Source organism: Coturnix japonica, chromosome 3, assembly GCF_001577835.2.
Source record: "Coturnix japonica isolate 7356 chromosome 3, Coturnix japonica 2.1, whole genome shotgun sequence".
In the NCBI taxonomy this organism is placed as follows: domain Eukaryota; kingdom Metazoa; phylum Chordata; class Aves; order Galliformes; family Phasianidae; genus Coturnix; species Coturnix japonica.
In genome coordinates this window covers 93280047-93301370 of record NC_029518.1, presented here as the reverse complement: position 1 = coordinate 93301370, position 21324 = coordinate 93280047, and the positions used below count along the sequence as shown (strand labels likewise).

Here is a 21324-nt window from a genome sequence, read left to right as displayed (position 1 = left end):
ATTCTCTCATGTTGGAATATTTTCCAAGGCTCTGACCTGCCTATCTGATCCTTCTCAGTTTCCACTGTGTGCTCTTTAAACTGGAACCTCAGGAACTGAATAAGAACTCTGTATTCTTCTATCATTTTTGTTTCTGTTGAGAACATATAATTGCCTGTATTACTGTAACACTGTTGTAAAATTTGGACACCGTTCTCCACTCTTCCATATAGAAAAGAGATTTATTTCTTTATTCACCTCTGTACATTGGCTATAATCCTGAAGTGCTTACACTTTCAAGGATATTATCTCCCACCCCCAAATCCTTACAATTTCAATCAAACACAACTCATTTGAAGTCACCATCTGATCTCTACAGTCCTACACTGAATCTCAAAACAGTTCTAGAATAGAAAACAGTTTACATATCGGCAGGGTATCATGCCATTGCACAAGAGTTGCATCATGAGCTTGGGAAAAGGGCAGCATGTCATTGAAGAAAGTCACACAGTAAACTACTATGAGGTTATGCATGATTTAATGCAACAGAAGTGGCTTTTTTTAATGAGCGGAAGTAGCATGTTATGAGAATTTGCCAGGTTGTTCTTGCGGAGGAATTCTGGATAGCATCTTGGATTACAAAGGCTTAGTGAACAGGAAGATAAAGAGATTTCTGTGATCTAACATCAAAGCAAGGCTTAGCAAAATGCTAACTAAGAGGATATAAGAAGGTAACACTGTGATAGTGTGGGGAATACATGATGTGCTGAAACAGATAAAAATAATAGGAGTTCAAAATGGAAGAGTGACACTTTTACATTAATTTAAACTTAATTGTAGCAATGAAAAAATGAATTGGAGAAACCAGATAGGAGGAGAAACATGGTGAAAAGTCAAGAAATAGAAGGACAAATTATTCAGCAGTCAGTAGAGCAGACACCATCAAATAAGAATTCCCAAAAGGCTGCTTCAAGATGGAGCCAAATTCTCAGATAGAGTAACCTGACTCCATTATTGTCACTCAACTCATTCCTGCACATAATGTGATTCTTAGAGCTGCATTTCTATAAGAAACCAGACCATTTTTGTTACATTTTAAATGATGCACTGAGATGATGATTTTCGTAGCAGTATAAAAAATGTATAATTCGGAAGTTCATTCTTGACAGCTAGATATTTAAATGTTTTAATTAATTTGATTACACATATTTTCAAAGCGCTTCAAAGAACTAACTTCTGGAAGCTTTCCTTCTGTTACTAAATAACATCAGAACTAACAAACACTGAGACAATGGGATGTTCTCTTTTCTGAAATCCAGCTTCTATTGAAAGACGAAGTTTCACACATTTTGCAGCTTATACCTTGTTAAACAAAGGCTGGTCTCACGTCAGTGGTCAGTGTAAAGAATCACAACATTGCTGACAGAAGAGGGAATTGGGTAACATCCTGCACATACAGAGCTGCATCTTCACTGAATCCCTAATGTGAAGGAGTTTTAGCTTACACAGCAAGTGATTATAATCCATCATTATCCAGAAAGAGACACCTTTGTCAAAGACATCATGGACTGATTTTCAGACTATCAAACCTCAATATGGATGCTGGATAAGGAAGGTAATGTATACCCAGTGAAGGAATCTGACCACATCCTTTGATACTTAACATTGAAATTAGGATATGATGTCACTGTAGACCCTGAGATGTCCTCTGCATAGGCAGAGCCGGTAAGGAATAACATGCTGATTCCTATTGTTAATCTTTCTGGCTGTATGGTGGAGCTAATGAAAAGAGAAAGTTTTTACTAAAGAAAATGTACAAAATAGATTTTTACCAAGAATTTTGTTTATCACTAATAGGACTGTGCAATTAAGCAGCAAAATATCAATCAGGTGTATGGTTAATCCTAAACCATTGCAATGATACGCCACCCAAATGGAAAGCCCCTTCTGAAATCTCTGTGACCCTTGATCTATTATAGAATTTAAAATCACAACCACTACAATAATGTTTCTAATTTTTAAAACATTTTTACCCTCTGAAAGAAACAGAACCCACTTCTCATTAAGGCTGCATTTATGAAGGTGATCAGAAAGTGAAAAGCCTTTGATGTCAGTCCCAATAACCTGAGTGACATATCTTCTTCCTTTCTAACTTTTCAGAGCCTCACGTCTAACAGGTGTAGTTCATCATTCAGTAATGAAATTTGTAACTCGGGCTGTATATAGATTAAAGTTCAGTCCCCACCTGACAGCCATATCTTCTATCACTCTTGTGGCTTCGTAAGTTTCGTTATCGTTTCTGGCAATGTCATGCAAAAGGTACTGACTAATTTTTTTTCTTCCTTGTGTGGCATCAGCACTTCAGTAAAAAGGGGGGGGAAGGAAAAAAAAAAAAAAAAAAAAAGAAAAAAAAAAAGGACGCTCTTTCTTCTTCTCAGATGAGGCTGAGGCAAACCTGACTGTTTCCTTCACTATCACACACAAGCTTAGCCCACAGAGCATCAAAGGGTGCGTATCCTGCAGTATTAGCTATCTAACCTTGGGAGGAAAGTAGTAACAAGGGTTTCCTACTCTATGTAAGGAGTGTTAGTAATTTCCTTTGTGCTTCTGATCTCCCATCTCCCATCCCTGGAGGCATTCAAGGCCAGGCTGGATGTGGCTCTGGGCAGCCTGGTGTGGCGGTTGGCAACCTTTCACATAGCAGGGGGTTGAAACTGTGTGATTGTTGTGGCCCTTTTCAACCCAGGCCATTTGGTGATTCTGTGACTCTACAAATAATGTGAAGACAGATTTTTTCTCTACCTGGGGAGAACTGTGCCTTGAAAATGATGAAATGAAATGATCTACTAAAATTGCATGAAATGTTTTGTAGCAATTCATGTTGTACAGTACCACTCAGTTCAAATTATTGAATTGATGGATCAGTTCTGACACAGAGTGAAGCCAATCTGTCAGACTCTTTGACTTCAAGTTATTACTGAACAGCAAAAAGAAAAATGAACTGCTCAGAGTGGTGGGAAAATGAACTCTCAAAACAACTGGAATAGATTTAAACATTATTCCTTGGTGTATTTTGTGATCAGCAGAAGTCAGAAAGAAAGAAAAACAGTGGGAAAAGCAGTAGTTCTGTAGCTGATAATTCTTTCATTCAGAGCTCTCATTTAACTGAAGTGCAGAAGACTATGTGTTGAACCATAGTGTGTGTTTAAGGAACATGGTATTCTCTAGAAAATTAGCACACATTTTGGCTAAATATTTGAAAAGAAAGAATAAAAAAGGGAGAAAAGGTTTTCCTAAGTTAATGAACTCAGTTTGTATGTCGGGAAAAATATTTTGCTGTGACTGTCTTAGAAGTGCCCAGATGCAGAAGTGAGGGACAGTTTCATTTGAAAGTACAGAGGTGGTCTGAATTAATTTGGAAGAGGGGAATTTTGTAAGCAGAGGTGGCATAGTATGCATGGGAGTGTCTGTGGAGACAGAAGGTATGAGCTCTGACAGTGTGAACATGGTGGAAGTTTGAAGCACTGAGAGAGCCGAAGGAAGAAAGTACAGAGAACTTTGAGCTGGAGTTCTCAGAAAAGCACAGTTCACTGAACCACTCATGTCATGCTGCTCTGGTGGAATATAATCTTTTGGTGGGACTGGCAACACTGGAACCTGGACAGAAGGATGAAAAACCTGCTGCTCGTTCACAAGCAGTTACTGGAACAGCAACATGCAGTTTTGCTACAGGAAATCCCTGGATTATCATTATGAAAGTAAATGTGTCTTAACTTTTTTGCAGATGCTCTGAACAAGTTGTACCAGTAACACTTTTATTACTGCTAAAAGAGATGGTAGGTGAACAAGCATCCGGTGGTGAGCTTCGAAGGGAACATCTGGGTGGAAAGTGTAGATAGCGGAAATTGGGGGAAAAAATGCAGGAAAGAAGTGGCAAAAAATGCTATTTTAGAAATACATTCAGCATTTCACCATGTCCTTTTGCTGGTGAGAGAGAATAAAGTCAAGGTTTGCAGGACTCTTTTGGCAGAATTCAAAACTGAACTTGGAGATCCCAACTTACCACAATTCAAAAATGCTTTGCGTTGCTTTGGTACCACACAGAATGAAGGAACCAAGGAAGTTTAATACTTTGAAAGGAAAGTGTGAATAAAAGCTTCAACAGAATTGGTTCATTTTCTTGTTAGTGCAGAGGAAAAAAAAAAAAAAAAAACAAAAAAAAAAAAAACCCACACACACAAAAAAAAGGCAGACCATTTGCCCAGGAATATACTCAAAATAAATAAATAAATATGTAAAAAGGAAACATTTTCCACTACCTACAAGAAGAGAAATTCTGGAGCAGATGGCTGATGCCAAATATTTTTCTACTCTTGATGTCTCAGCAGGCTTCTGGCATCTGTTCTTAGACAAACAGAGCATATGTTTATGCACCTCCAACACCTCCTTTGGGAGACACAGTTTCCTCCAAGTGCCAGTGGGTTATAGTTAGCACCATAGGTGTTTCGCCAGAAAATACAACCATTTTTCTCTGATGAAGGACATGCTAAGACCAAAACAGATGACACCGATCTGGGAAACACAGTAGAAGAGTAAGACCAATGTTTCCAAAGAGCTCCCTAAGAACCTGAAGTGCTGGCCTTGACCTGAATGAATAACAATAAAGAAATGTGAACATCATCTAGTGGGTATATTTGTTAGAAAAAAGAAAAGGAAAAAGAAGGAAAAAGGGAAGGAAAAAAAGAGAAAGGATGCAAAAAAAGAGAAGGCAGAGAGGAAGGGAAAGGAAGATGCACAAGGATTCTTTGGAATATAAGAAACTTAGTACCTGGTGCAGTTGCTTCTATCAGCTGTCCACATTTCTGCCTTGGAAGAATCACTGAGTGAAAATAACATTTAAAACTAAAGAATCTGCATGATTTGACTGAAGAGGACCCCTGTCTTATAGCAATGCAGCGATAAGCACGAGATGAAACTGATAGTGGATGTATCCAGTCACTGTGTTACCACATCCCTCTCTGTCAAAGCATTTGACCAATCTGTCTCAGAAAAAGGGAAATGTCAGTATCATCAAGCAGAATAAAAGGATGTGGGCAGATATTATGTGCGCATATTGTCTATCTGTACATTTTTTTTTCTAAATATAATTTAATTCATTTTAAAATCATTTATAATTTTTGTATTAGTTTTTTTGGAAGGGAATGCTGAACAAACTTGGTCTGCGGCCTTACATTGCGCTTCAACTACACAGCTTAACCATGGTGACCTCCAAAGCCAAAACTGCCTCTTTCTAAGTAACACAACCAAAAAATATTTCTTAAGGGAAAAGATCTGGTGAGCACAGCATTCACCACAGATGGCTTGATCCAAGGACAGCTGGAGAAATATGGCTGAGGTAATTGCCTTTTAGATCAGGACTGAATCTGGATAGATTAGAGGCGTACAACATATACCAAAGATTGCAGCCACTCCCAATCTGTAACATTGGGAATAAATAATTTCACATATATAAATAATAAAAAATAAGAGGCTTTGAAGTGGCTGAAATAAGTTTGTGTTTGCTTCTATTTGAATACTGACTTCCTCCAATTATAATTCCTAGGTGACTAGAAGCTTTGTGTGACATTTTGTGCTATCAGCTGTGAAGAAAAAAAAAAACACTGTTCCTTGCCTAGGTAATACAGCAGTATAAACCTGTCATGGTAGAATGGGGTTACCTACACATTTATCATGCTTATGAGATGAGTCATGACTTCTGTAATCTTTTTATGTCCATCCAATGTCTTGTTAATTCAGTCAGCCTCAGCTTCAGCCCAAAGAAATGCTTGAAGGCAGTGGGGAGGCACAGGAAAATACAGATATAACTAGCAAACATCTGAACACTGGGCACTCCAGAGCTCTATCAGTTTGCAGTGCTGAAGTGAACGAATAAACAGATCTGAAATAATAGTGAAGATCTCTTGATATTTGAATGCAGAAAAGGGGTTGAATGATAGAATTGCTTTACAGAGCAAAATCACTGTCACATATCACAATACTGAGACATCTGTGTACATGAAAGGAAACAAAAACCTCTGTTGCTAGTGTTCACAGACATATTCATAATTATATCTCCTTTATTGAATAGGATGCCCCATGCTTACCATTTGGTTGAACTGATGCTCAGACCTATGTGCTGTAACACATCCTGGGAAAGGTAACTTAACCATGAAGGCCAAGAGAGAAGGGGTCTAAAGAAATAAGAGGCTTTGAAGAGAACTGCTGTGATGCATGGTAATATTTCAAGGGAAAAGAAATTACTAAACTTCAACTGTTGATTCAGTAAGCTAAGAGGAAACATTTTGATTTGGGAATGTCAAAACATTTCATTTTGATAAGATATCTGATAATTAAATTTACTCAACAAAATGTCCTCAACTATTTCCACAGTCGAGGGTTTTTGAGGGTTTTTTTACTGCAACTATCTTCAATGGGTATGAATTGAGAGAGCATTCAAACTAGTGGGATTTCTCATGACACAAAACCAAATTTTAACCAATGTGCATATTCATAAACATTTTTTTCATTTGTTTGTCTGAATTCAGTTTTTCTTCACAGTTTTATCTTCTTCATTCAAAGGAATGTTATCAAGTCATTGTCATATCTTTGCTGCATTAACAAATGGAAGAAATGGAACGTAAAACCAAGAAAACAAAAGAATTATACAGAACTCCCTTCAACATGAACACATTCTAAGTTGCCAGAATAATAAAAGGAAATTTAACTTGGTTTTTAGAAAAGCATATGAGAAACTATGTAGGAAAAAAAAAAAATAAAAAAAAGAAGAAAAAAAAATTGTAGAAAAAAAGAAGCAGCTTTTCATTCTTCTGCTTGTAAAGGGAAGAGGCCTAAATCACACAGTAATCTCTGACATTCTGAAGTACCCTCAACATCCATGCCGAAAACATGCTGCAGGCATCATCATTTCTTCAGCTCTGATTTATGCATTTGAAGCCTTCCTGTGTAAACACGGGAAATGTCTTTGAAAACACTGTGAAATGCTGTAGCTGATAGATGTTGTTTTCAAAAATCTGTGAAAAAAAACAACCCAACAACTGGCGTAGTAACTTATTTCTAGTATATGCTCAGTCTTCTGCCTTCGGGGACTCCCAGCAACCAATGCAGAGCAGTGTTTGGAGTGCAGTGAGGATCTAGATCTCTTACCTTTGGACCTTTGGCAATTTGCTCTGAGGTTTCTAAACCGTTTGCCTCAGCTGCTTGCTACAGATTATATAAATGAAGGTCCAAGTCAGAAGGCTCATTCTCCCTCTGAGGTGGTGGTGAAGACGTGAAGAGGGGAGGGAAGGAAAAGAAAGAGGACCAAGAGCATCCAGGGCTCACCATGGGCCCTGTGCAGCTCTTGCTACTCTTGCTGCTGCTCAGCAGTGGTGTTCTCACACGTAAGTACCATCTTTTATGTCAGCGTTTTTTGCTGCTTTATTTGTGAACTTGTTAAAATAAGAAGAAAGTGAAAATCAACAGGACTGTGGTTTATAGAATTAGAGATGGAAAGTATGATGAAGAGATCATCTCTTTCCCCTTCTAGGGCTGGGCAACTGTAAGAGGATCCCAATGCAGGAAAAGTCACAAATGTTTTCTGGTGTTTTTTGATCAAACTAAGTGTGTGTTTTGGGGTTTGGGTTTTTTGTTTTTTGGGTTTTTTTGGTTGTTTTTTATTTATTTATTTTTATTTATTTATTTACTTATCTATTTATTTTTCTGATTTATGAGAAATTCATACAGTTTACTTTGTCCTGATTGTTTTTCTGTAATGCTGTTCTGCATTCACCTCCATGGAAGTTAAATGAATGCAGCCATCATTAACAGTAGTAAAAGAACTAGGCTACTGAAGTTTTCTTTCTAAATCAGAAAAGGCAGCCTGGGTCAATATGATGGTGCTTATTGTGAGCAATCTCTTTGCTTCCCATGAAATGGCTTTTTAGAGTTTGACACTGTAGTGTTAAGGTTTCAGGAATTTTAAGGAAGAGAGTGAGTCCAGCACCTGTTATACAGATCTAAACGAGTTCAGGGTTTATATGCAGATAGAATTCATCATCACATTCTGATGCTGACTGGTGTTACACAATTTTGAAGTATGCTCTTGTTTCTAATGCATATGATCAATGTTATTACTATAACTACTATATTACTATACAGCAATCAGCCTTAGAATCCCCATTATGGAAGCTTAGAAAGTCCACAGGGACTATTCTGAAAACTTCTGGCATTCATGTGTGAAAGTCCAAAGAAAGATATAGCAACACAGGAATGCAGCAAGCGTACTGCAGTACCCTTTATTCCATTTAAAATAGTCATATGGGATGTGTATCTAAGATATATTGGAGGAAATAATCCTTAAATTGAATGGACTTCCAGTAAGTGTTCTTTTCCTCCAAATTACAAACTTTGAATATTAGCCTATATTTTCCAAATTGTTGGAAAAGTTTTGGTAGCAGAGAATTATAGTATTACTTACCAAAGTTGTCATTTTTTGAGCGTACAAAATGCTGATTACAGACACTCATTCATTCTGCAGTATATCTGTACTCCAAAACAGACTAAGATTTTACAGTAAGCAAACTGCATTACCTGAGTTGCATTTCGTCTGTCTGCCTATAAATTTTGTGACCACTTCTTAAAAATTTCATGTAACATGGAACCTTTAAAAATACTGGTCAACCTAGAAGATAATCCTGAGGTTTAAATCAAAGTAATTTAATTTAGTGAACTGAAGATCCTACTTTCAGCTCATAGTTCACAGTGTCAGGACGATTTGTGTAACGCTCTTTAAACTTCACTCTGTGCCATCAGTGTTAAGCATATTTGTTATTTATTTCAGTGCAAAACTACATCAATTTTTATGTTAATTAGAAAGATCTTGCAATGAAAACTATTTCCATTTTTTGTTTGTATAGTCCTTGCTTTATGGCTAGAAAACTGCTTCTGCACTTTTAATTCTTGTTTTTTACTCCTTACAGAGGAAGAAACACCTGAAAATGGAAACCCAGGATGTTCAAGTAACTGATTTCTTGCATCTGCTTTTGTTATCTTATATTGCTCTACTAGCTGAATACAATCTTCAGAGTTTTTCCTATTCTGTAAATTTCTTCCTCTGAAATAACTAAAACAAAACTGATGACTGAAGTATTTATGGTCATTTATTTTAGGCATTTATTTATCCATAAGGCTTAGCCCTAAGAATTTCAAAAGTTTCGTAAGATCAGAGAAGATGAGATGTCATTTCTAAACTTTCTTTAAGTCCCCTTTTAAGAAACTTTACTGTTCATTGTTTGTTGATTTCTTAACTCTCACATGCAAATTCCTTAATCTGGAAATCTGTTTTTATCAACTCTTAAACTTTATTAATGAGGTTGTATATGTTACTATTACATGGGCTGAATCTTACTCCTTATATTTCCATCACACTGTCTGCTTATCCCACAGAATTGCACTTGGATATCTAACTAAATACCTGTAGAATAAATCATCAACTCTATCAGCAGGAACAGCTGTTCCTAAAAACAACTCAGGAAATGCTGACTGTATCCCCTATCTTTATAATGAACTCTGACTGGCCCTGACTGCCTGGTTAAACACGTAATGTTCCATCGTAGGGTCAAAGTTCCAAATGGGTTGTTTTCTTCATTGTCCCTTTTGATCTTCAGGCTGTTTTTCTCTTATTGGATACTTCAGCACCATCTCCAGGCAACTGTTTTTTTCAGATGCCCAAAACAAAGACTTTTCTGGGCTTCATCTCCAGTTTCTTCTGTATTTTTAATATAATAAATTATTTGTTGTTTTCATTTATAATCTTGTCATTTCCATATTCCTTTTCCATTTATTGCTATCTAAAAATGGGAAACAAAACAATAATTATCCTTTTGACGAAAATTTCTAAGCATGTACAGTTAAGCAGTGGTAAAGTTCAGGACAGCGGAAAGCAACAGGGATAGTGGTAAATTTAAGGTTAATTAGATGACTTACTTGACTTTTCAAATGTTTGCAAGATGCTGAGTGCTATATGATACTTATTATTAATTACATTATTAATTTGTAGCAATTGCATTAAATTCAGTTAAAACACCATTGACGTATGTAAAGCTTATGAAAGTGACAGCCCAAGGAGGAAATACAAAGAGTCAAAATAATATTCTCTTCTCCTTTTTAAGTATGTAAATCTGTGACATATACATCAAGATCCCTTTGCTCTTGCCATGTGACATAATAAATATTTTATAACAGAGGAGGAGTATGCTACATTCATGGCAGGTTCTGGAAAGTAGAGATTTGATGGTGGGTGTGTGGTTTTACAGCAAGATGATTTTACTTCTGTAAATGAAATACATTTTGATAGCCACAAATGACCACATAGGAGAAGTTTAGGGAAGTACTTTTCACTCAGCATCACAATAATGTCACAACCCTGTGAGATGCTCAGTCCAAACTGAGGGAATGGTAGCCACTAAACTGCTTTAACACTTTAAAACACCTGTCACCTAACATGCCCAGTCATATGGTTAGATTAAAATGACAGCTGTAAATATAGTGGGAACTAACTGTACCTGTGGACATTATGTGGCCTACATTACACATTCCAAACATAAAAGATTATATCCCTGTATCTGACTCTGAACAAAATACATTTTTTTATGTCTGTTACAATATTCATGGAATCGTAAAATAACAAATGTTGGAAAAACCCTCTAAGATCATCCAGTCCAACTGTCCACTTATCACCAACACTTCCCACTAAGCCATGACAATACAACATCCAGTCTTTACTTGAACACCCCCAGGGTCGGTGACTCCACCACCTCCCTGGGCAGCTCACTGCAGTGCCCGACCACTCTCTTGGGAAAGCATTTCCCTGTAGGAATCAAAATTATAGACAAATTACCTCTAAAAACAGCAGAGGTGTTTAACACTGGTTAAATCCATTCCTTTGAGGAAGCTCATTCTGTTTTGTGGTTTCCTTTGATGTTAAGAGAAACTCATTCATAAATCCTTCCTCCTGCCTTATCCTCACTCAAAACTTGGTGGTTTTGTCATGCGTTTTAGCTATGCTTTACCTAGCTAAAATCTAACTCCAATAAAAAGAGTCTTCTCTAAGGAAATTCCTTGACTTAATAAGTGAATTTATTACAGTACATCAGTGGTTTTAGGAAGATGTTTGGTAGATTCAGGTGAAATAGTAATGAGGAATGCTAGTTTTGTTGTCCTAATCTTTTCTGTATTTATTTACTTTCAGTCCTTTTCACATTATTTAGATCTTCTTGCATCTTTGAATTATTATGTGGAAATCTTAGGTGAAATTAATCATTTTATTAGTTTAAATAGAACAAATTGAATCATTTTTAAAACAGTTCCACACCTTAAGTTTTCTGCTAGTTCTGTCATAGTCATTAATGGAATGTGGATCGGATCATATTGTCAATGCTCATAATATAGAGCTGTGTAACCAAAAACTCAACACTTTAACTAAAATTTTACCTGAGCTGTAGTTTCTTTAGAATTTATCCAGTTGTTCTTTGTCTATGAACTCCTCTATAGCAAATGTACAAGAAAGTAGTGGGACAGTTTGCATGCTTTTTTTATGAGTATTATACATTTTAGTTACACATTGATATGGATTGTAAGGACCTAGATATGCATATCATATCAAGTGATGTAAATACTTGTTTTCCTAATTGCAGAAGATGCAGCCCGGTTTAAAAGCCTTAGAAAATATGTTTACTCATATGAAGCGGAAACATCAAGTGGGATCACGGGAACAACAGATTCTCGGAGCGGTTCAAAGATCACCTGTAAAGTAAGGAAACAGGAGTAAATACAACTCACTGGGACAGTATATCAACTAATATAGTACTTGGCAACTGGGGAGCATCCTTCAGTGTTTTTCCAAATAAGATTATTATTTTGAAAGGCACTCATTGAGAGTCCTGAAGATTAAGCCTCTCTATTCTAGACTTATAATTCCTTCATACCAATGTATCAGAGCTTTTTTGTCCTGATTGGGCTGTATTTTTTAGGGAAAGAGGAAAAAGACCTGGTAATTGAGCTTTCCTTGGCTACTGGTTTGAGTGTACATCAAACATTTCTAGAAATCAAACTAAAACAACTCACTGATGACATGACTACCACTTGATAGCCTATTGGTGGTAACCGTCAAGCCAGAATCCATGCTGTAGGGAAAAAAGGCCCCACAGGGCATTAAACTAATGTCTGTCCCCTTCTAGCTTCTCCAAAATGCTCCTTTCACTAGTTTTGTTTTTTTTCCCCTGAAATTGAATAATTGATTTTTACTTTTGGATTACAGTATTCTAACATTCAACAGTAATAATTACAGCGACACAGGTTTTCAAACAATTATTCTAGTACTATAAGTTTTCAGCACCTAAAGTTGTTTTTCAAATATGTGTATAGAACCCTTTGCTCCATTAACCAAACCAGTGCTTGTTTTCATGTCTTCTTCCTCAAGCTACCTGAAGCTGTTGAGAGCACTTTGGATTCTTTCCCAAGTGCAGTTGTCAGCATGATTCTGACACTTTGCCCAGCCCAAAGAACAACATGTTTTCAAGACTACAGCTAGATGATAGGGGAACATGGTAATGGGAAAAAAAAAAAAAAAAAAAAAAAGATAGGCACATAGAGTTTGTATTTTCAGGTTGAGCTGGAGGTACCACAGCTGTGCCAGTTCATCCTGAGGACAATGCATTGCTCCCTAAGGGAGACGTCCGGTGTTGACAGTGAGAAAAAAGCCATTCTGAAGAAGTCAAAGAACTCTGACGACTTTGCAAATGCTATGTCCAAGTAAGAAATATAAGTTATCAGTAACTAATTCATCAATACTTGAAGTTTTAGCATTGAATGACTGGTAATGTAACAGCCCTGACTATGCCTTTCCAAGTTTAGGACATGCTGATGATAATGTGGCAGGTTTACATGCTGGTTCCGTAGCAGTTCTCTCCCTATTATGTTTGGGCTAATGCATTTCTACCAGGGAAGCTTTTTTTCTATCCAGAATTTTCACCTGGAATGTCTTTATAATTTTTATATCATTTACCCCATGAAACTGTTGGTTAGTTCCCTAAAAGATTATTGCAACTGGAATATTTGTTCTTGTACGCAAATTCTCACATGACTGTCTGCAGCCATTTTCCCTTGCTGATATGATACAAAGACTGCAATAGAAAGGCATTTGAGACTGAAGTCCGGATTTCCTATCATGATTTTTAATGACCTATGCAACTTACCTTTTCCTTGCTTATCTATTTCTGTCGCTTACTACTACTCCCTCCACCCAACTAGTCCCTAGTGCTTGGTAGTTATGCATTATTTGTACTCCTATAAGCGTATTGCAGTGCCTCACATTCCACTCCCTCTTGTTTCCCAACCCATCAATCTTAACAAAAACTTCAGAGAGTGTTAAAATCTATTTTTCACAGTGCAATTTTTATTTAAAAACCACAAGTAGTGGCTTTTAGTCTTTCCCATCATTTTGTAGCGAACTGTGGTAGTTAATAATTACCTCAGTCTAAGAATTTGCTCATCTCCTATCTGAACTGTTGCAATTCTAACTTCAAGCCATTGCTCCTGATATTTACTTGTCCTTACATGACGTAGTCTGGTGATACCAGAATGTCCTTGGTTAGAATTTTGCTGGGAAATACCTACTTTAATAATAATATTTTGAAATAGTAGTAACAACAAATATTAAATACTAATACTAATAGACCAAGAAAAAACATGCTGCTTTAGGAATGGCCCATCAGTTTAAAACCACACCTTCCTGTGTGGTTTTAAAATGATTTCATTCTAACATTGGGGATTTCTTTGACAGACATGAGCTAAAATTCAGTACTCAGGATGGAACAAAAGTCAAACTATATCCAGAGAAGGATGAACCTCTGAATATTCTCAATCTCAAGAGAGGAATCATCTCAGCTCTCCTTGCACCAACGGAAACAGAGGAAAGCTTACAAAAAATTTCCATGGTAAGAATTTTGAACAGCATTCACCTTCTTTTCTTAATAAATGGAAGAAATCTCACCTAGTGGAGTTATGTATAATTTCCAGAAGACCTGGAAATTCAGATGATAGTGTGTGCATTTATGCCAGAACAGAAAATGGCTGACAGCATGAATAAATACAGATTCCTTTCCTCCTTCTAGGATACCGTATATGGAAAGTGTGACAGTCTGGTTGCGTTCAAATCCAGAAGAGGAAGTGTTGCAGAAGATATTTCAGTTAACAGGAACCTGAAAGCCTGTGACAACTTCAGTCCAATCAGAGATTATGTCAGCCCTGTTGCCATTGTAAAAGGACTAGTAAGTATACCACTGAAAAGTCTGTGATACAGCACTGCTTAAACAGATAAGCAACTACTAATTTTGTATTGACCTTATACAATTTGAATAATTGTATACAATATTGACCTTCAATTTTATACAATATTGACCTTGTTTTCTGCTCCCCTATGTAAGAGCAGCCTGTGGTTTTGTTGGCAGTAAGTTATGAAGAACAGAAGTAGAGAAAAAGAATGTAACTATCTTTGATATTCCTCTCATGAATTCTTGGAGGAAATTTTGTAATAAATGGAGTTGGAATTGTTGACTGCACAATAACCTATCAAATCATATACAACATTTTTATTTTGTGGGTTAACCTTTTCAGCATTCCCACTTCATGTAAACCATATAAACCACCAGCACTCAGATATGTCTGTGATATGCAGGAGAGGGCTTTAAATCTCCTGAAGTAAATGTTTTGACATGCTGTTCAGGATAAATTTGAATCTCCTACAATCAAATGCAGTTGCTTGCATGAATATTTGAAGATTTCTTCCTGATACTGTGGCTTCTGAGTTGTTCAGTGTTTTCCCCCCAAGTTAAATAAATAAATAAATAAATAATCATTGTGAAAAACACGTTTTATAACTTCTACTACTTCTACACGTTGTTGTAGAAAACTTCAAATGTGTATAATAATGAAATTAGAAAGAACATCAGTTGTCGTCATGATCCTGAACTACTCTAAAAATTACAAGCTAATTTATATGAACTAGTCACACATTCTAAGAAAGAAAATCATGAAGTAACTACTATGCCAAACACTACAGTGAGGCCCAAGGCAGAATATCTGTGGGATTTTTGCTTGTTGAGAGACTTACATTTGCTACCGGCATAATTTCCTTTCTGTATGAGAATGATTACAAGTTATGCTCCATCCAATAGACTGTAAGAATTAAGGTTTCAAGAAAACTAGCAAACTTTGAAACTGTTTCCTGTCCTATTCAGTAAAATAACTCCCGTATTTTTTTTCATTTTACAGAACATCCCACTATCTACCCTTCTGAGTAGCACTCAGTCCTGTCTCTACAATATTGATCCAAAGAAAAAGCATATAAGAGATGTTGTCTGCAGTGAGAAACACCTTTTTCTGCCTTCCTCATACAAGTATGTTGATCACTATTTACAATTACCATTTTAAAATAAATATTCATTTTGGATGCTAATGTATCAAATTCTGACAAGACTTTATTCCTAAATCTGCACTTTGTTTGTAAGGATGCAAGAAGTGTAGGAAGATTCCTCAAAGGAATTTTGATGCAACTAAAGCACTGATTTTTTGTTTCTTTGCTAGAAATCAGTATGGTATGATGACAGAAGTCAACCAGACACTGAAGCTTGAAGATAATCAGAGAATGAACAGCAGAAATTTTGATGGAGGTACAGCTGCAATTCTAAATAAATCTCAAACAGAATTACTTAAGTTAGCCATAATTTCTTTTGCAACTTTGGTTGCATCAATTCTTGATTACTATATGTTTGTTTCTGAAATGCCCTTCTTTAAAATGCAATTGTTATTGCATTGGCAGAGCATGTTTTTTCCTAATATATACTCATTAGAAGTTAGAAAGGCAAACTCTGCTAGTATAAAAGGTGCCAAGGAAATGTCTTCATGAAATTTTCAGATGCTTTATGCAATTCAGTGTCATTATTCTATTTTGGGGGGAATTGCATGTACATTCCATTTATTTTTACAAAATATTGAGTTCTTGAACTTCAACAATTGCAGCATAAATCAATCTAAACTGTTGATATTATATTCAGTGCAGAGAGCTCCTTGATCAAGTAATAAAGAGTGTCATTGGTTTAATTTCTAGATGAACTGGAAGAGAAAGGACTTGCACTGGAAAGCACAGATGCTAAATTTTCCAAGCAGGGTGATGGTGTTTTGAAGATTCTTCAGGAACTGCAGAAACTTACTGCCTCCCAGCAGAACCAACAGAGAGCAAAACTCTTTTACAAATTTGTTTCGGGACTTAGAAGTCTACACAACAGCACTCTTGGCTCTCTTGTACCAAAGATGATGGAAACTTCAAGGTATGTTCCAGCAGTTCTAGCCTGTGTCAGTGCCGTAGCAAAAAATCATTCCAAAGTTGATGATTCATTGCACATTATCTGCAAATGTAGTTTAAATAGATGTTAGGATTGTCCTTCAGAAAGATAAATTTCATATTAATAAACCAGAGAGAAAAATCAGAGAGCAAGAACTAATTTTTTTCCATCAGAAGTGCTCAGATGGCAATAACTTGAATATTAAATAAATGAAAACAGTTTAAGAATTTAAATAGGTTTGAAAGTTCCAGACAGCTATGAAGTACTAATATTGCATGATCATTAACTGATCAAATCTTCTCATTTTAGTTAAGAAACTAAACTATAAATTAAATTGAGTTGAATATAGCAGTGTAGGGTTTTCCTCCCCACCACCAAGCCAAGTGTAAATGCCTGATGCAATGCAGTGAACATGTTATTATAGACAAATATCTTTGATCTAGTTTTGCTCAAGGGCAGTGTAATTCCAAATTCCAAGAACACAGTTTTTAAAGTGAGATTTTTAGAGCCATGTAAGGGCACAAACCTTTGGTTTGACATTGACCTCCACTCCCAAATCATATTATTCCTGTCTTGCCTGGATTTCAGTGAGTTTATGCGTACTTTATGCCCTCAGGCTCTAGATAGATGAGAGCCTCGGTCTGATTCAATGTATTATAATACTGAAAGGTATGAAAAATCTCACAGCCATGGAGAAAAATAGATATGTCTGTGTAATTGTAATAATGTTAATATTTTTCATCTTGTTCTTATCTAGTCACGTGTTATCATAATTTCTAAAAGTAAGCAGCTTCTTCCTGATTAGTAATCGTGTGCTTTACTTCTGGCTATACATAACCACACATTTATATTAACAGACTTGAGCGAATGTGTCAAATGTTTCTTTAAACATGAAGCATGCAGGAATAAGTGCAAATAAGAAATTCATTAATTAAAGCTATTTCTTTTCCTTTCAGTTCCATCACAATTCAGGCCCTGATTCAGTGTGGAACTCCGGAGTGTTATAGTGCAGTCCTTCAGATACTGAGAACTGGAAACGTGAATCCACTTGTGGTAGACCTGGTCACGTATACCCTGGGACTGTTACCTTCTCCTACTCCGAAGAGAATCCGGGAAATTCTTAACATGGCCCAGTATCAGCCAAGCCGAGCTTCCTTTTATGGCTTGAGTCATGCTGTTACTAAGTAAGTAATGGCAGCATGTAATTTTACAGAATAACATCAAGAAAACAGTGTGTGAACTCTAAGATTAGTTCTCCTTGAGGGTTTTTTGTTCTTCTCTTGAATTTGTTCTACTGAAATAAAAAAATAAATAGGCATTTTCCATTTTAACCATTTTTTTCTCATGCATTTTTTGCTTCAGGTTCTATAATGAGAAGATGATTGTGACAGAGGAAATAACAGATGTTGCTGACTTCATGGTATCACAGCTTGGCACTGACTGTTCTGGAGATTCTGAACTCACATATCTCACACTTCGGGTATTTTTATTTGCTTCTTTCTTATCACAACACATATATTAATTTGCTTCAATTGGTGGAGAAAATAAATTAATCATCTTCCTTTGTTTTCATCTCTGACAGGCTATTGGAAACATGGGTGCAGTAATGGAGAAAGCTAAACCCAGCCTAAAAGCTTCTCTTAAAACATGTATCAGAAGTCAAGCTGCATCTCTTTCAGTTCAAAAAGCAGCCATACAGGCATTCCGGAAAATGACCATTACAGACGAGGTAATACACAAGAACTAGAATAACCTGCGTTCAGTTCACCTTGACTGTTCACATAAATGATTGAATAAAATAGGGCACTCCTAATAATTCTTAATTTTGCTACCTTCCTTTTAGCTGCATCCTGCTCTAATAGAATTTCTTTTGTTAGTTTAATTTCAATCCACAAGTCTGAGAAATTCTTCTGATTCAGGGAATGCTGCTTCTTTGAAGAAGCCACTTTCCCTGGACACTTTGAATTAAAATGGGAAATTTCCAGGACAGGGTTTAAATGGAATTCTGCTTATTTGGAGCTGGATTTAAATAAGGAATTAATTCAAACTTAAATGTATTTACTAAGAAAAATCAGGTCGATATTTTATACTGGCACGTTGTTGTCATTGTTATTCATAGTATTGCTTAGATTTGTGTTCACGTTACAATGGCATAACGATTTCAATGTTAGTAAGATCATCTCACCTAAAAGGTGAGATCTTATTTCCAGACAAGGCTTAAGAAGTCTGGAAGCCCAGAATCACATCCTCAGACTTACATCCATTTAAGGAATTTGATTTGTCACTATCTATTTCCAACATCTGTTTTTAGTTTTTCTACGTCAGAGCATTTTGATCACCTTCTTTCTGAATGATCAAAAAATTAAGGTTTTTTTTTTTTCTGCAGACCAGGACATTTCAGATTCCCCCACAAGAAAATCATTTTTAGAAAAAAACAAATTAATTTGCCAGATACAGAGTGAGAAAATCTATTTTAATAAAAAAATAATTTCTCTGAAAAGATCTAAGAAAAGAAACAGTATCAGGATATTATCCATGACAAGACTTTGACCGATTTTAGGAAAAAAGGATACTTTGTAATTATGCAGTCTTGAAGAAATTACATACTCAAAATTATTTCATGCTGTCTCTTCTCTAAGGAGTATGACAATATTGTTATATTTATCTAGGATCGTTCAGCACTTCTGAAAGAATTCCAGGAAGGGGATGCACCTACAGATAAACGTCTAGCAACCTATCTCCTACTGATGAAGAATCCTTCCCCAGCTGATCTCACAAAGATTATAAGAATCCTCACAAGGGAGAAGAATGAGCAAGTGAAAAGCTTTGTCGCTTCACACATTGCCAACATCCTAGACTCTGATGAAACAGGCATTGAAGAGTAAGTTTTTGTTATATACTGATCTCCTAAGAAGAGCAAAGTTTTTCCATACTGCATTGAATGTTGTTTTAGTAGTGTGAGTTTTCTGTGTTTTTGTTGTTGTTGTTGTTTGATTGTTAGTTTGCTGGCTTGTTTTCTTTGTCAGAACATCAACTGAGCAGGTTAACGGCTTTGTTACAGCAGGGTTGCTTTTGCCCTTAGACTTAGTAGTAGTATGTGCAGAGAGCTAACCATGTATACAGTCACCTCTGTTGTATGAATGTTTGCCAGTGATGTAAGAAATCTCACACTTAGGGATAAAGATTTATTGCAATTCATACTGATCATATTTGCATTGCTATCCTTTTCCCTAGTCTGAAAAGCCAACTTGAAGAAGCACTGAAAGGAAACGACATTCCAACAGCGAAAGATTTCAGAAAATTCTCACAAAATTATCAAGTTTCCAAAAGTGTTTCTATACCTGGCCTCAGTCCCGTCTCTGCCAAAGCAGAAGGAAATGTGATATTTGATCCAAGCAGCTATGTTCCTAAAGAAACTATGCTGAAAACCACCCTGAATGTGTATGATTTTGGCCCAAGTGATATCTTTGAGGTACAATTATCAAAAGCCTTTGCTAGTATTCAACTGTTTTCTTTCTCACTTCTGTTTGCTTATAACAACTTTCCATGAATAATGTATTGTTTTTACAAGCTTTGGGAGAAATCTAAAGATCACTGTGCTTACAAGGAGACTTTCATTTGATCTCGATGGGCTTTAGAGCAAGCCATCCGTTATGTGATGTCACTTGCCTTTGCCTGTATGGACGACCCTGTTGGAGTTATTAAAGGCCACAGCTAGTGTAAAATGAACTCATCTGTAACAAATGGACTTCATGCTAATGAGTCATTACTGGCACTCTGAAGTGCTCATAGTAGATTCTAAGTGAGATACAGCCTATGTGTAGGTTTTATGTTGGATGTCGCCAAAGGCATCATAAGATCTAGTATTATCTTATCATGAATATCTTCCCTTAAGAATCATAGACTTGTAGGATTTACTTTCAATGCATTTTCTGTTTCCCAGAAAGTCTGTTTGTTGTAAAGGTACAAAGAAGTGAAGAACCTCTCTCAGTTATGGCATTGTTCTGTTCGTTTCAGCTTGGCTTGGATGGAAAGGGATTTGAACCAACACTGGAAGCTTTGTTTGGAGAGAAGGGATTTTTCCCAGATACTGCAAGCAAGACCCTGTACTGGGTTGATGGCAAGGTGCCAGAGCAGGTTTCCAAGGCTCTCTTTGACTACTTTGGTTACTCCCACGATGGCAAGCAGGATCAGGTATAGTTTGAAAGCATTTTCTGTGCAGCCCAGCATTCCCATATTTACATAGTAATTACGGCACTTATATGTTTATTATATGTGAACTTAAGCCTTTTCTAGTATGCTAAAGTAGAAGTCTTTAATGCTGTTCAACAGTGTTCTTTCTTCATGGAATGTGGATGGGCCTTTGTCTGGAGGAAGAAAAACTAGCAAAGTTAACTGATATTCAGTGTGTCATTATTCTAGATAATAATAAACCTTACAGATTTCACTAAATCTATTTTTTCTGACTGAATTTTCAGGAGATCACTAAAGCAATAATTCTTAACCTTGAAAAACTGATAAAAGAATTGAGCAAGAAGGAAGCTCCTGAAGGAAGAGCATTTCTGCGAATCCTGGGAGAAGAGCTTGGGTACATGAAACTCAATGATTTCAAGTTGCTGGGAAGCATGGTTCTCGAGAGCATTAAAACTCTTCAGAGAATTCCTGAAATGGTATGTTTCTGATTTATCAACATATATTATTCACCAGTATTTCTTTTTCCACCAAAGTTTTGATTTTATTGATATATTATATGAAGAATGTGTATTTAATGCCCATTCCAGTCACATAAAATAAAAATAATTAAAACAAAATATATAAATTTAGTCTGAAGGACTCTAAGGAACCCATACAGACCCCCCAGTAACTAAGTAGAATCCTTCTTGTAGATGGGTGAAGGAAAGGAAAA

General features: G+C 36.3%; 1 protein-coding gene across 1 annotated transcript in view; it reads left to right on the top strand.

Annotated features, from left to right (window-relative positions):
- The first annotated feature begins 7267 nt into the window (after positions 1-7267).
- Positions 7268-21324, top strand: part of APOB (apolipoprotein B) — a 35268-nt gene continuing 21211 nt past the window's right edge. Inside the window, 16 exon segments of the mRNA XM_015859545.2 lie at positions 7268-7418; positions 8997-9035; positions 11712-11827; positions 12683-12828; positions 13859-14012; positions 14190-14345; positions 15349-15473; positions 15661-15746; positions 16184-16403; positions 17375-17602; positions 17781-17898; positions 18001-18147; positions 19088-19299; positions 19653-19890; positions 20436-20612; positions 20897-21088. Of these exon segments, the coding sequence (XP_015715031.1) occupies positions 7361-7418; positions 8997-9035; positions 11712-11827; positions 12683-12828; positions 13859-14012; positions 14190-14345; positions 15349-15473; positions 15661-15746; positions 16184-16403; positions 17375-17602; positions 17781-17898; positions 18001-18147; positions 19088-19299; positions 19653-19890; positions 20436-20612; positions 20897-21088 (2412 nt within the window). The 5' untranslated portion in view covers positions 7268-7360.